At 35.6% G+C, this 14,165-nt stretch overlaps 1 protein-coding gene across 6 annotated transcripts in view; it reads left to right on the top strand.

The window, feature by feature from the left end:
• The window catches only part of LOC129565282 (uncharacterized), an 82,510-nt gene that overhangs the window by 26,971 nt on the left and 41,374 nt on the right, over nt 1-14,165 (top strand). For 5 of the 6 annotated variants that reach the window (XM_055439991.1, XM_055440000.1, XM_055440019.1 and 2 more), the window contains exon 3: nt 8,530-8,822. In XM_055439991.1, the coding sequence (XP_055295966.1) occupies nt 8,530-8,822 (293 nt within the window). Of the gene's footprint in view, nt 1-8,529; nt 8,823-12,112; nt 12,411-14,165 lie in introns of all 6 variants that reach the window. The other variant, XM_055439981.1, reaches the window with a different exon arrangement.

The raw sequence follows: 14,165 nt of genomic DNA on the forward strand, positions 1-14,165 counted from the left end.
CGACAATTATGCCATTCCATTCTGAGTGTATATTTATAAAACAACTTGGAAATTCGCAAACGCATTATGCAAAGCAACAATCCAACATGGATGAGACCATGTCGAAATGACAATTCTATTGTCAGCTACATTCGAATTGAAATTATTGTATTGCCTTAAAATACAATGAGAATTTTATGTCGTCTGTTTTTCTCCCAACTGAATGTGTACACTAAGTCTAATGAACGTAAAGCCATTATGCAATGCAAATATTTGGCCAACGTTATCAATTAACTTTGGCACCTGATCGATCCGATTTTGACTGTAAGCTAGTTATATATCTCGCTTTTTTCCCATTCGAGTTGACGACTGAAAATCCACAAATCCTCAAATAGTATAGATACGCTAGAGAGATGCGAGAGAGAATGTTCCCTTCAACCAAACTCTATCAATCGAAATCCAATTTCAGATGGTTGACACATTGATGTTGTGATTCCGTCCAGAGACGGAACGTTTCTTGTTTGCTCGTCTCATCCGTTGATTTATGTATACAAACGCGCTGTGTCGAAGCTTCTAATTAATGGTATACGATGAAATGCTTTTCGAGTGTGGCAAGTGTATAATTAGTCAAGTGGCAGTCTCAAATTCCCATTTTCTGTTCAAGCACCCGAAATGATTGTGTCATAAATATCTGCAATCATTTGTTTCGCTTTCTTTGCTTCGACAATGTTTCCCTAATTTCTGACACACTGCTTACGCCTGGAAGGAAGTGTGTTGATAGCAGCGAATTCGAATCCATATATCATGTCTGTAAAAATGTGGTCGATTCGAAGCGAAGAAATATTCATGGTTATTATTTTGTATTCGTACGCATTTTGGCGAGAAAAAAAATGCCAGCTAATGAACGTATTTTCTACACTCTATTTTCTGTATTGCCAACACACACATACACGCATACACACGTCACGCCATGTTTGATTAATAGTTGGTGTAGGGCGAGTACAATGAAATATTGGCGTTAAAAAAGAGAAAAAAACCGCAGTTTTCAATCTAGAAGTCAATGCACATATATACACATCGATCGTGCTTTGGTTTATTTCCTCTCCAAAACGAGTAGTGTGATGCAACCAAATCCCGTCAACTGAAACATTGCACGCGAAAATGACATGAAATGATGGAAAAAAAAACTCGTGCAAAAAATGCGCGCTGAATAAAAAATGGTAGCTATGATGAACGATAGTCATTTGTATGTAACACCCAGTGCTACATGATACGGCAGCAACAACCACAACAGCATCCGTGGCAAGCACGCATTTTTATTTTTCCCTTTTTTTTGTTAGCAGCAGCAACGGTAAAAACAATGGCATTTTCCATTTCGAACCACGCAATTCTTCTGGCTATGTTTTGTTGAGTGCATTTGATTGCTTCCGTCCATTCCGCTTTGAATCTGTATGGGAGATTGTTGGTCGATGGCTAATGAGAAAAAACACTCATCAAATGACATGGTATTGCATATCTCAGTTAGTTCTTTTTCGCCGCGCATCAAAATTCACAACATTTCTGCGTGACCATGATCACTGATGCTCACAATGGACTCGAAATCACAAAAAAGGAAAAAATCACATAAAATTTTCCAACAGCATCGAAAGTATGATTAGAAGGAATAGCGAACTCCCCCACTGCTTCCAATATGAACACTGGATTATTGTTCATCGGCGGATAGTTAGTGATATCGAGACCTATCCGAAGTGTTTGTTAATGAAGGTAGGTTTGATATATATGGCAAAATCCATTATTCATAGGAAATGACTTTTGACCTCATTTCCATACAAATATCTGTTTTGAATTTGTGAACATTGATAATGGAATCATGTTGAAACCATGTGATGACACGTCGTGATATTAAACCACTGCACAGTGGAAATTTTAATATATAATTTCAGTCGTCAAGCACAAAATCAATAGTTTCATTCGTTCCTAGCTAGAAAAGTGACGATTATATCGAAAAAATGCCTCTGATGATTTCATTCAATTCAATCGAATTTTTTTTTTGTTCCGCCCACTGAGTAATTTTCTTGTTTCAACAAATTATATTACACACAACATTTGCGTGATGCAAAAGCCTTGAGCTGTGGCGGATCTTATTACCAGGCCAGTTTTGCGACAGAAATTAGGCATTCTCATTAAATGTGCCGTAAACCAATTTGATGTGTTAACTGATTTCAGTGCGTTGGCCGAGTGTCTAATTTGCTGTTCAAAAAAAGTGCAGAGAGTAAGAAAAGACACATGTTCCATGCACTTAATTGGCAAAGGACAAATATTGATTTTTAATTTGTGTTTTTTATGAACCTTAAACTTTGGCCATAATGTGCCTAATAAAAAAGAAACAAGAAAATGCAAAAAAGGACCGGAGTAGGTTAAGCTTTCGGTCAAATACAAAGCCCTGACACTTATTTTTTTTCCTTCTTCGTCTTATCAAATTTTTCCCACATCGGAAAGTACAAATTATGCTCGATAAAAGGCGATGGAAACTCATTTCACCTATTTTACCCTAGTCGTCTCTAGCCATTGCATAAAACAATCTAAATTTGGATCGTCGTACATTGAATGAAACATTTTACCGTGCATTTTTGGTTTGGTTTCTTCATCCCAAAATGTCGTTATGGCAAACGAAGTCGTACCCATCGGAAAATGTTTCACATTTACTAAATCGATTTTATTTTGTTATGCAATCGACAGCAGCAGCAGCAGCAACCAGATTGAATGTTGTGAATCAAAAACAAAGAGCGTTGGTGTAGCCGATTTTCCGATGCAGACACTGACGACGACCATACAGTAAACAAAAAACAGCGCTCAAATTATTGTTGCTAGAGGAAGGATGGAAAAAAGGGTCTTTTCGGTTGTTTCTATTCAAAACCAGTGTCACAAATGCTCTCGTTCTCATTGTGTAAACGTGTCATTTATTGGTCCCGAATTCGAAAGTGTTATTATATTCTTGCGACACGTTTTCCACACGCTGGCAGAAAAAGAACAAGAAGAAAAAACAAATAAATAAGTGAAAAGAATACAAAAAAGGCACACAAATGTTGAGCGTAATAAAAAAAAGTAGTAGCTGAAGCGGAGGTAATCCTTCAATTTAAATCGATGAGAAAGCTCTAAAAATCAGCGCCAATTGGAGGAGAAGAAGAAGGAATAAATAAATGTGCTAAATAAATAGCGTATCCACAGGGGGGATGTGTAGAGATGCTGAAAATCTCATTTTTCAATATTTTGATATTTTTTCACATCAAACGTCTATTTTCGTCTTCTTCGCCAATTCAAGCCGTCGAATAAAAATGATTTATTTCATCGCTTTACAGTTTCGCAATTTCATTTTAAACCGTTTCGAATGATGTCATTTCAGCGAACATTCGTTTTTTTTTTCGAACGACAAATGGTCATTCGCATTTTACTTCAGGCCATATTTTCCGTTGATGTCCAACTGAAATTCGATGTGCTTGCCGTTTGAAAAGGCAACTGGTAAATAACTATAAAAGAATTGAATGACGATTGTTTGGCCGAAGAAAGCGAAGAAGAAAATAGGAGAAAACGAATTTTCAATGAATATGATAGCTGTTTGGAAATGTGATAGATCTTGAAGTTTGCCGTTATGTGCAATCGATAGCCCAGAAACTGTGCACAAGGGTCAAGTTGTATGAGGCAATGCCATGGAGTTATTCCCATTGCAGCAGCTCTCAAGTGATCAAACTAACACCCTAGCACCAATGGTTACACTGGTGTAGTGACCACATCTTCTTTTCTTAAATTTTTGAATTGTGCATTTGTCAGGGAAAAAAACCGATAGCGAATTGAAACGGATGGAAAATGTGCCGAGGAAAATATGGAAAAGCATCGATTTTCAACATGAATAGCTCCATCCCGATAGATGTATATTCGGTCGAATCATTTTTATAGCGAAATATATTACTCTGCCCATACTCCCGAATACGTTCGTACTTTACAGTACCCTTTTTTTTCTAGAGATGTAAAGATATTTTCTCTTCTTGTTTGCTGTGCCACGAACGTGCCCATGCTCGCCAGCAAACAAATTTAAATATTTGGTCAGTGCTCTTTCCTGCCGAGCTGCTGCTGTTTGTACTTGTTTTCGTTTACTGGATTACCTAGTATGCATGTTTGGATCAAACCGGTATAAACTAAATCCAATTCAAGCGATGGACACACATCAACTGCATGCAGCGGATACGTCAATGTTGTCTTTAATAGCGGTACAGATTTGCATAACAGCTAAAACACACGCGGTTAATCATCCACTGCAAGAGTTTGGAGCGCATTTAGCGCTGTCACAATAACTGGTGTTGTTGTTTTTGAACTAACGGCTTATTTTCACCGGCTTTATCTTGCAATTTGTATATCCGGATATCGCAAATAAAGCGTTTACATTTGAAATTGGTAATAGGGTTTTCACGCGGATTATGGACAGATCTACTGAATGATATCGGGAAATCAGCTCAACATAGTATTGATTCAATATCCTTGATAAGCTCATGAAATGACTATCGTTTCATTGTTTGTCGGCACATATCTCGGAGCGGAGTTTCAAACTGTAAACTGTTGTATGAAATGCACAGTTGCCCCATCAATAAACTTCACAAACTGGTTTTGCACAAATTGACATTGGTACACAGTTTAAAATTTACGAGAGCGTATACTAGCCGGAATCCCGTCTATATTCAGGCGTAAATTTTAAACAGTGTATGCACTGTTTCACAGTTTGTCTTTCACTATTATCGACAAACGAATTTGTTAGGCTTCCACACTGGAATTGGAAATGAGATTGATTTCAAACTAAATGTTTGGTTTTGTGATTGATGTTAGACCCCATCCAAATAAAAGAACAACTAGAATTCCAAATTTTGCAAATATGTGTGGTTCTACGGTTCGTCAAATATACGTTCCATTTAGCACCTTTTGTATTTACCCAATTTGGAAACACCATCAACAACAACAAAGAAAAATACCGTCTACATTGAAGTATCACTTACCCTTTTACTTTGAATTTGAAATATGCCAGAGAATGTTTGCAATGAACATGACGTTTATCACAATTCATTAGCACTTTGATGTAGTCACTTAAAACCTCAATCCAATTGATACAGTCAACCAAAAACAAAAAAAAAACACATTGATAACATTTTATCCTGGTTAAAATGAACATGCAAAACGTTCCACACCACTACACCACCACCAATGTATACACATTTCCTGAGCAATGTTTTCTTTCCCTCTCACACAGAACTCGTGCTCACATCTTAATATTATATCGTTCTTTTTAGGTGATATAAGAATAATAAAAGTTATCACACCGATTTCGGAGCGTACGGACATATAGCCGGACATTTTTGCAAATCGGTAAATGTTTTGATGCGCCTTTGCATTGATCATCATCAAATCAGTGAATTTTTTTTTCTTTTCTTTGTATTTTTGTTATTTCCGTTGCTATATGTCATGAACGAACATTTTTGCCGCACATTTAAATGATTACGTTCGAATTCCTTTATTCGTCATCACATCAACACAAAATCGTTGAAATCGTTAAAAAAAAATTATGTATCCAGTAGATACTAACCACACAAAAATTGGACGGTATTGATTAAACAATAAACTTTGCTGCCATAAAATTAACTACACCAATTCGGCGAAAAATTTGAGTGAAACCGTTTTTTATCACCACATTTTTATCTCTCTGTTCAAAATATAAAAAAAAAATCGTGCTGAAGTTTGCCAATTTTGAAAATTTATTTCCCACAGATTCCACAGTGCATAAGGAAATGTTGTGCATTCGGAGCGAATGAAAAAATATTGAAGAAAAATTTGTTGGCACATTCTGGGTGTTACTTGCAGCTGTTTGGAAGCTAATAAAAATAGAATATGGCATGAGTTTTTGTAAAACGCTCGATTTATACCTCTTAGAATTCCTTAGCCACAATCATTAAATGGTCGAGCATATCTTCAGATATGGTGCGAGAATATTTCATGGTAAAATTTCTCTACCGATAATAAAAGAGTATTCTTTGTATGTGATGAATGACATTCGATGAATGTGAACATTCTAGAAATACCAAGGAAATTCTTTGACCTTCTATTCGACGAACGAAAACCCACACAGATGATTTAGAAATCCGTACGCCCTATATTTCCTAGAATTGGTTCTATTCAGTGTCCATTGTTCAAGTATGTACACATAAAACGTTCATTAATAAGCATTATTGCAAAAAAAGTAAGAAGAATGATTAAATTCTCTATTTAAAGGCTAATCTAATTTTGTTTTCATTGAATGGCGGTTTTCAGCATCCATTAGAATGAATCACTTGAGATATTCGTCTTCAAGCCAACGGAAGCTCGTTCAATTTTCTCCACGCTAATTTTTTTTTTTAATTGAATAAACCGAAACTTGACGACAACGCGCGAACAAGTTGTTATCCAGATTTTTAATTAGATGGAAAGCCTATTATGTGTTGTAATGAAATTAAAAGAATAAAAGTTTGCACGCTTTCAAACATTGTAAGCTGTGTAAGAAAGCATTTGTGCGCCCGGCACTGCGCCGAACGCGAGATGAACGAAAACAATAGATGCTATCTAAGTAGTGGCATGCATGTGTGCCGATCAATAAAGGAATTGATGTGGATGCTCGTGATATGTGCCCATTACCAAAACCCATGGAACCATAAGAAACACGACTTACCAATACGGACAAATTGGCATCGTTCCTTCGTCTTTTCATTCATATCATTGTTTCAATGGAACTTTTATTAGCGAGGTCGCTTTTGCCTGCATGTAAACATTGCATGTAACGTCGACGGTGGCTGTGACAACTGAAGCTTGAACAAAGGCGTTGCGAAAACTTTTGCGTAAAGTTTTTCAATTTAATTAAACATACTTTAATGTCATATAATCCGATAATGTAGAAAAATGTGTGTGTTCATATCATCTAATCACAAATGAGCAATTTATTTAGTTACATTTTTGAGTCAGAGTAAAAGCAAGAGAATCGATCCATCTAAATCAGTTGAAATGGGAATGTGGAAAATGTTGAAAAATTCCAATGTCTTTGAACAGACTCAAATTCAATAATATGATCACAAATAATAAATATAAAAGTCACTTCGGTGGATGAACGCCAATTGAATTGAGAGGCGCTTGTACATTGTATCCGATTTATAACTAGGACAACCCCAAAAGCAATGTCCGATAACCAAATTGCTAACAACCAGATGAATCAACATTTCATCAATGTGCAACGTACATCACTCCTCGGCGTTCGTGTGTACTGTCTCTAACACAAATTGAGTAATGAAGTGAAAGAAACGCTTTATTTTAAAACCATCTTGATTAAACGCAGAGAAAAGAAAGGTTTATACGCCCTCCTGCAGCTGATCCATTCCATCATCCTTTTTAATTTCTTTTTGCATTTTATTCGTAATTCCGAATAATTTGCATACACCCTCGGTATGCAATTATAATATTGAGTGAGAACATGGAATCCAAAAGATGTTCAATGTTACCGGAGTCGATCCTACGTAGCACAATCCAAACACATGGCACAAAGTGTGAGTGGGGCACAACAAGCGACAGCTACTTGCTAAATGGGTCGAGGTAAAAATAGAGCGCAGTGCGAAAATAACACTGAAAAATCTCTCGACTCTTGTTGAAGTCAGTGGACATAAATGCGATGAAGCCAACTGCAATGACAAATTAAAATGTTCTGGCGCAAATGCAAAAAACGATTGTGTGGGTAGCAAAATGGTGAGGCAGTGTGTAAGAGAATATTTGTGTGAGAATGTAATACTACGTCGTCGGAAGGAAGCTTAAAACAAATGAGCGTGTGTGTGTGTGTGTATGAACGAATATAGTCTACCACAGAATGATGTATATATGCTGTACAGAGTTGCTCTCTGCCACGGATACATATCACACATTCTTTCAAAAGTAATTTTATGCCTTGCTTCTGTTCATTTTGACTCTGCTCGGCCCGATGTTTTACTTTGAATATTTGTTAAATGCCAACTTCTTCAATAAGCAATTCATATTCTCAAACAAAAATGTACAAATTGCTTTGTCGTTGATGAAATTTTCTCTTTCTCGTGAAAATTAAAAACTTTTCATTCATTTGGAATTTGCGTTTGCTGAAGGTGGTTGCGTTTCGGTCTTTTTGTTTTATTTTCCACTATGTCGTGCTGTGTTCTCATTAACAATCGAAAATGCTTCGCATAAAAAAAAAATGAATGTGAATGAAAAAAGCAACACGAAAGTAAAATCTCAAGTATAATACCAACACAAAAAGTTGAATGCAGCTGTTTCGAATTCTCATTGTTATTGTTTGGCTGCTGTTGACTTTTCACTCTTGTTTTTCCATGATTTTCTTGTCGTCGCATTGTTTATCTTTTCCGACCACGCACTCAATTTGTTGTTTCTTTTTATTCTCTCCTCTTTTTCCCTCTCTCTCTCTCTGTGTGTGTGTGTGTGTTTTTTCTAAATTCACAATGCTTTCAGATGGAACCCATAACTGACACACAGTTGACGGCAACAAGCACATTAACATCGTGTCCAACAGCGACAATAATGAGCGGTAACAGTAGCGTTGGCAGCAGTGCAAGCACTCATCACCATCATCTTCACAATGCGCACGGTCAACCAATGACGCTATTGAGCCCGAAAACTGAAACAGCGCTATCGCCGACCGGTGGTGAGGCGCACACCACCACCGGCTCCATGGTCACATCGAAGGAAGACGAAGAGGATTCAAGTAATGCAGCATCATCCGATTGCAAGAGTCCCGGCCAACGGTATGTTAAACTCCGTTTAAATTATTCTCATTCATTTGCGCTGGAATTATTAACAACAACAGAAAACAAACAGAAAAAAAGACGAAAAAAGAAACGAAAAACATGCAAATCAACAAAATATACGAAAATTTATTCGTGATTTTTACCATCGCTTAATTGCCATATTGCTCATGCTGCTAGGATCTTGCATTCGTTCCAGTTATTATTATCATTGCTTCTCCTTGCATATTATTTCTCTGGCGGTTTTTCTTTTGCTTTTGGTTTTGCTTTATTTCATTCAAAGTAATGATTGCTTCCATCTTTGTTGTTCATTCAGGCGTACAAGAGCATCACTGACAGGTTTTCGTTTTACGAGAGTGAGACGATGGGTGAAAATAGTTTTTATTTCGGTGGTGTTTTGAGTGGCTCTTGTTGCAAAGGAGATGGAATGCAATTATTATATTACGCTGCTGCGTTCGTTTATTTTGTTGTTTTTCTTCTTCTTTGTTTTCGTTTCCGATCTCAATTGGATCACTTTTCGTTTAATTTCATTTTATTGTTAATTTGATTGGCTTCCTTACTTGAGTTTCCATTTTTTCTGTTCTGTTGGTTTTGCATTTTGAAGTGCTTTTGCTTCGTTCTTTTTTGCCCATTTTTTAGACGCGTAATCCAATACAAAAATGTGATGTCCATAATTGAAAAAGCTTTTTTGTAAAATAAATATGCATATTTCGTTATGTTTCATTTTTAATAGGTCAGTTATGAATTTGAACAAAAATTGTAAATAAAATTTTCAAGCAAACATTTGTACACATACACACCAACCCATCACATTATTCACGCATTCAATAGACGGTTTTACGTATATCTCGACGCTAAAAAACAATTTCTTTGGTTTTTTTTTTCATTCAACTTAAAATCGCTTGTAGAAATTGTAGGTGAATTGACCTTTCATGTTTGATTACTTACTGCATAAACATTGAAGCTGAATCGAATGATAATAACAAAAATACAAATATACACAAGCTTATTACATTTTGCTAGGAGTCTTGTCGAGAATGGCCGAATGCATCTCCCCTATATTTAGAAAGGAAACAAAAATAGAAAAACAATACACTGATTTGAATTCTGTTAGAATTTTTTGCGATGATAGAATAATGAATACTATTCATTATTCATTGAATAGCTAAAATTAGAATCTGCTATGAAAATACACAAATTCGCCTGAAACCAACATCAATTAAAACACTGTACAGGAGCAACAACAAGCATAAAAATACCAAAAACCACCAACAGCAATATATCCAAAGCCAAAAGCTGATGCCATTCAACTAATCATGATTTTCATTATAGCAGATGATAACCATTATCTCTTATATTATATATAATAATTAATTTTAACACACTTGGGTGTTGTAGTTCGATTATCCGAATTATTTCAAAATAATTGGTAGCAACACCGAAATACCGTTTGCACACATACCACACACATGTATATACAGAGAAGAGCTAAGCCAAAAATGACGTTGATGTTAATGCTGAGTCAACACGGTACAGATCAAGCATTAAATATTAACCTGCGTCTTTTGTTTGGTTGCTGCATTATTAATGATGAATGTGCATGTTCTTCCAAAATAGGACCACATTTTTCATCGAATAACACGGTATACCGTAAGTAAAATAGTTAAGTCTTAAGGCGTCAAGCTGTGCTATTTTGCGAAACATTTCCCGTTGTCTGCATCGGAAAGAATTTACGTGAGTTTCATAGCGTGATGGAGAAGGGATGTTGAAAATGGGGTTAAAATTGGCTATATCAACCTAATTGTGTGCTCAAAATGCAGTACGAGTAGTGTAAACAATTTTTGATTTCATTTTGGATCCTTAAACGATTGGTTAGGTTTGGAGTTGAGAGATGAAGATAAAGAAGAAGATGAAGATATTGTTTAATTTCCCAGAAACGTTTCGCATAATACAGACGTGAATCAGTTTGCATACAAATATTTTTTTATAAACCCACCACATAACATCAACAATGTCACGTACAACCCGAGTACTTTGGTTTGTTCATATCAAAAAATGAATAATGTATACACATGATGTTGAACATGTACACAACAGGCATCATAATTCCAGAGCAACGTCTATTTAGTGAATCATTTGTTGTCGTTGGCCCATCATGAAAGATGAGTTGTTGTTGGCGTACATGTCGCTTTACGATGGGCGAATCGTGTTTATACTTCCATTATCACACCAAATGCAATACCAAATACCGATTGCAGACGACACCGAAAAAAAGAACACATTCACATAGACATTTCTGTAACTATTCAGATTTAGTTTGATTATTTTGCTAGTATTTTATCCAAGATAATATCGCTATCTATGACGAAAGGTACATAAATACATGAAATATTCCTGCACGGAAACCTGGTATGATAATCTATATGTGGATTAAACAGAGATGCAGTTGATTCATTGTCTCTGCCAGCGAAAATTTAATCTAGATTCCGCTTCAAATTTACCATTCTCTCGGACAGCCACACAGTATTTTACAGTTTATCGAATGTTGCGCGCACTTTCAAACAAATTGAAATTTAATTGAAATCATGGTGTTGTCAACAATTACATCTATACCACCTCATTACAGCTTACTACATTGATTTACAACACTCTCCCCCCCCCCCGGCTGTGAGCTTCTGATTGCGCACGTCAAATTCATTGTAGATTCTAAATATTTCAAATTGAATCAAGTGACAAAACCATGTCAAAACCATTTATGCACTCGGAAACAGTGATTTCCCGACGGGTAGCATAACCATATAACGCTAGTTGACGCTGCCACAACAACTGATTTAGCAATCACTTACAAATATTGCATCATGAAAATGAGCATATTCCGGCTGTTTATTTTGTAATATCGTGTATACGCTACCCACTTTGTTCTCAATTCTCATTCAATCTAATGGCAGTTATCAAAATGATGCAGCAACTCAAAACATTTTCTATAATAATATTATCCAATCGAATGTACTTAATTTAATTGGCTGATTTGGAAAATGCAAACGTTTACTCTCTGTAATACTAACAAGTAAACAGATTTCATTAGGAATATAAGCAGACATTATTATGTAATAATTTGGCGATTGGCATAAGCGAATATATTTGCAGCCTCATTTTGTTGAATTTTGTTTACGAAAACTAAAAGACAGAAGATACAATGTCATACATACACAACACACAAACAAACAAACAATCAATACGATTCCGAATGGTTGCAACCATGGTTGTTATCTGCGTTGTCGCAATTTCAGTTTTTTACATCATTACGGCCCATCCACATCGTTTGCATCACAATCAAGTCTCGGAATCATTTTGGAAAATACTGCAATTGAAAATAATTTGCAACGGCACCAGCGCAGTCACAGCCTAAAAAATCGACACGAATACGAACAATTAGACGGTGATTATTATGATGATGATGTGAACGGTAGCAGCAGTTGCAGCAGTGGCAAAAATGCTGAACAAACCAATACGGCGGCGAAAGGTTCACGTGGCTGGCGAAATGTCCGTGCCGTCATGGCATACTATTATACGCTGCGAAAAATCAAGAGGAACGGTGCTCTCTATTATCATTATTTAGTCTAATTGTACACTCTCTGTCTCTCTATCTAACAAAACAAAAACATAATACCAAGTATACTACTACTTCGTTCATCTTAATTTGGTGGAATAGTGTTTGTTCATTCTATATATAGATTTCGTTTTTTTTTTTTCGGTTTGTTTAAAAGTTCGTAATCTTCACACTCTCAGAGCGATTATGTTCATGTACTGCAGTCTCTTTTTTCCATATATGTGTTGTTTTATATTCAGATATCATTCTTAAGCGAACACCAACATCAGACTAACAAAAAATATATACACATTTCTCTTGCTCCTAAACGTATTTTTTTCTTGGCTAATCGTATTTACTTGCTCACGTATATATCACATTGTTGTTTTTGTTACGATGACATGGAGTGTCAAGCAAATATCTTATATAACTCATATAAAAACTCTTGTGTTCGTTCTGTTGCCGTAGGCCGAAGAGAAATTATTTTAAGTGAATACGATTTATCATTATTTTTTTCTGTTCGGTTGGTTCATTCTGCTGTTGTTGTGGGCATCAGATAAGCAACCATAAAGATAAAATGAGGAGAAAGCGTTTTAGCATGGAAATAGCAGGTGTTGCATGTTTAGATGACCAGTCATGCGGATTAGCATAGATTATGATGACTTCATTAGATTTAAATGTTGATACTTAACAAACACAACTATTTCTAAGCTTCAAACGTTTCCTTTCGATTTTACATTGAGCTAGAAACACTGAATCAAAGCAATAAACAAAAACAGTATGTAATCATTTTCATTGTGTGTACAGCGTAAATAGTTTAACTCGAGTTGATATTTGCGATATTTTCAAGAGACAGTTGTTGCACTCAATCTAGAGGTAAACCATTTTCATGAAATAGAATAAATGGATGATCGTTGTTCATTTTCGATTTTTGTAGATAGCATAGAGAGTAGCATTTGGATAAACATTCTTTTAGCCAACAAATGAAATGTATTATGCGTGAAATCGCAAGCAAATTATTCAAATATTTGGATGGAACGAAATATATTGCTAGACAATTTTTGGCATTATGTCATTTATTTTTTAAAAGTAACCCCAATTCTGTATGTTCGAATTGTGAACTATGTATGCCATTCTATCTATCTTTTTAACTCACTCTCTCTCTCTCTTGTTTCTCCCTCCATTTTGGAAGAACAAATATTTCTCATCTCAATTTTTCCGTGAGACTTTACTTTAATGCATATCTCAAATTTCAACCGCTCTAAATTTAAATTCTTTCCAGCAATTCCGTACTTATTTAATTACTTCATGTCCTACTTTTCACTCTACTAATAGCTATTCCTAGGAAACGTTTATGCAACCTAAATTTTTTTTTTTTGCGGGAAATTTGCCTCTTTTTTCATTTATTGTTCGCTTTAATCGATAATTACATTATGTGTTGGTTCCCACGGGTGAAACTCAAGGCAGTATCAAAGTTGGAAGATGGTTTTTTTGCATCGAATGAACGTGAAAGTTTTGCAGATCCCATGAATATAAGATGAACTAGAACTTCGACATGTAGTTCATAGGTATTTTTTGGTGCATAAGTAGGAAGGCTACAAAACATAAATATTTTTGCGAGTATACTCTCTATCATATATGTATCCTCTCGCAGAATGTGCTTATAAAGTGCAAAAGCTGAACGGAATACACTTAAATGGAGTATAGTATACATTGTAATTCCAATGGGATTAGAATTTAATCCATTGGGATTT

This window comes from Sitodiplosis mosellana, unplaced genomic scaffold, assembly GCF_009176505.1.
Source record: "Sitodiplosis mosellana isolate CC-2019 unplaced genomic scaffold, AAFC_SMos_1.0 Smas_scaffold_1, whole genome shotgun sequence".
Lineage (NCBI taxonomy): Eukaryota > Metazoa > Arthropoda > Insecta > Diptera > Cecidomyiidae > Sitodiplosis > Sitodiplosis mosellana.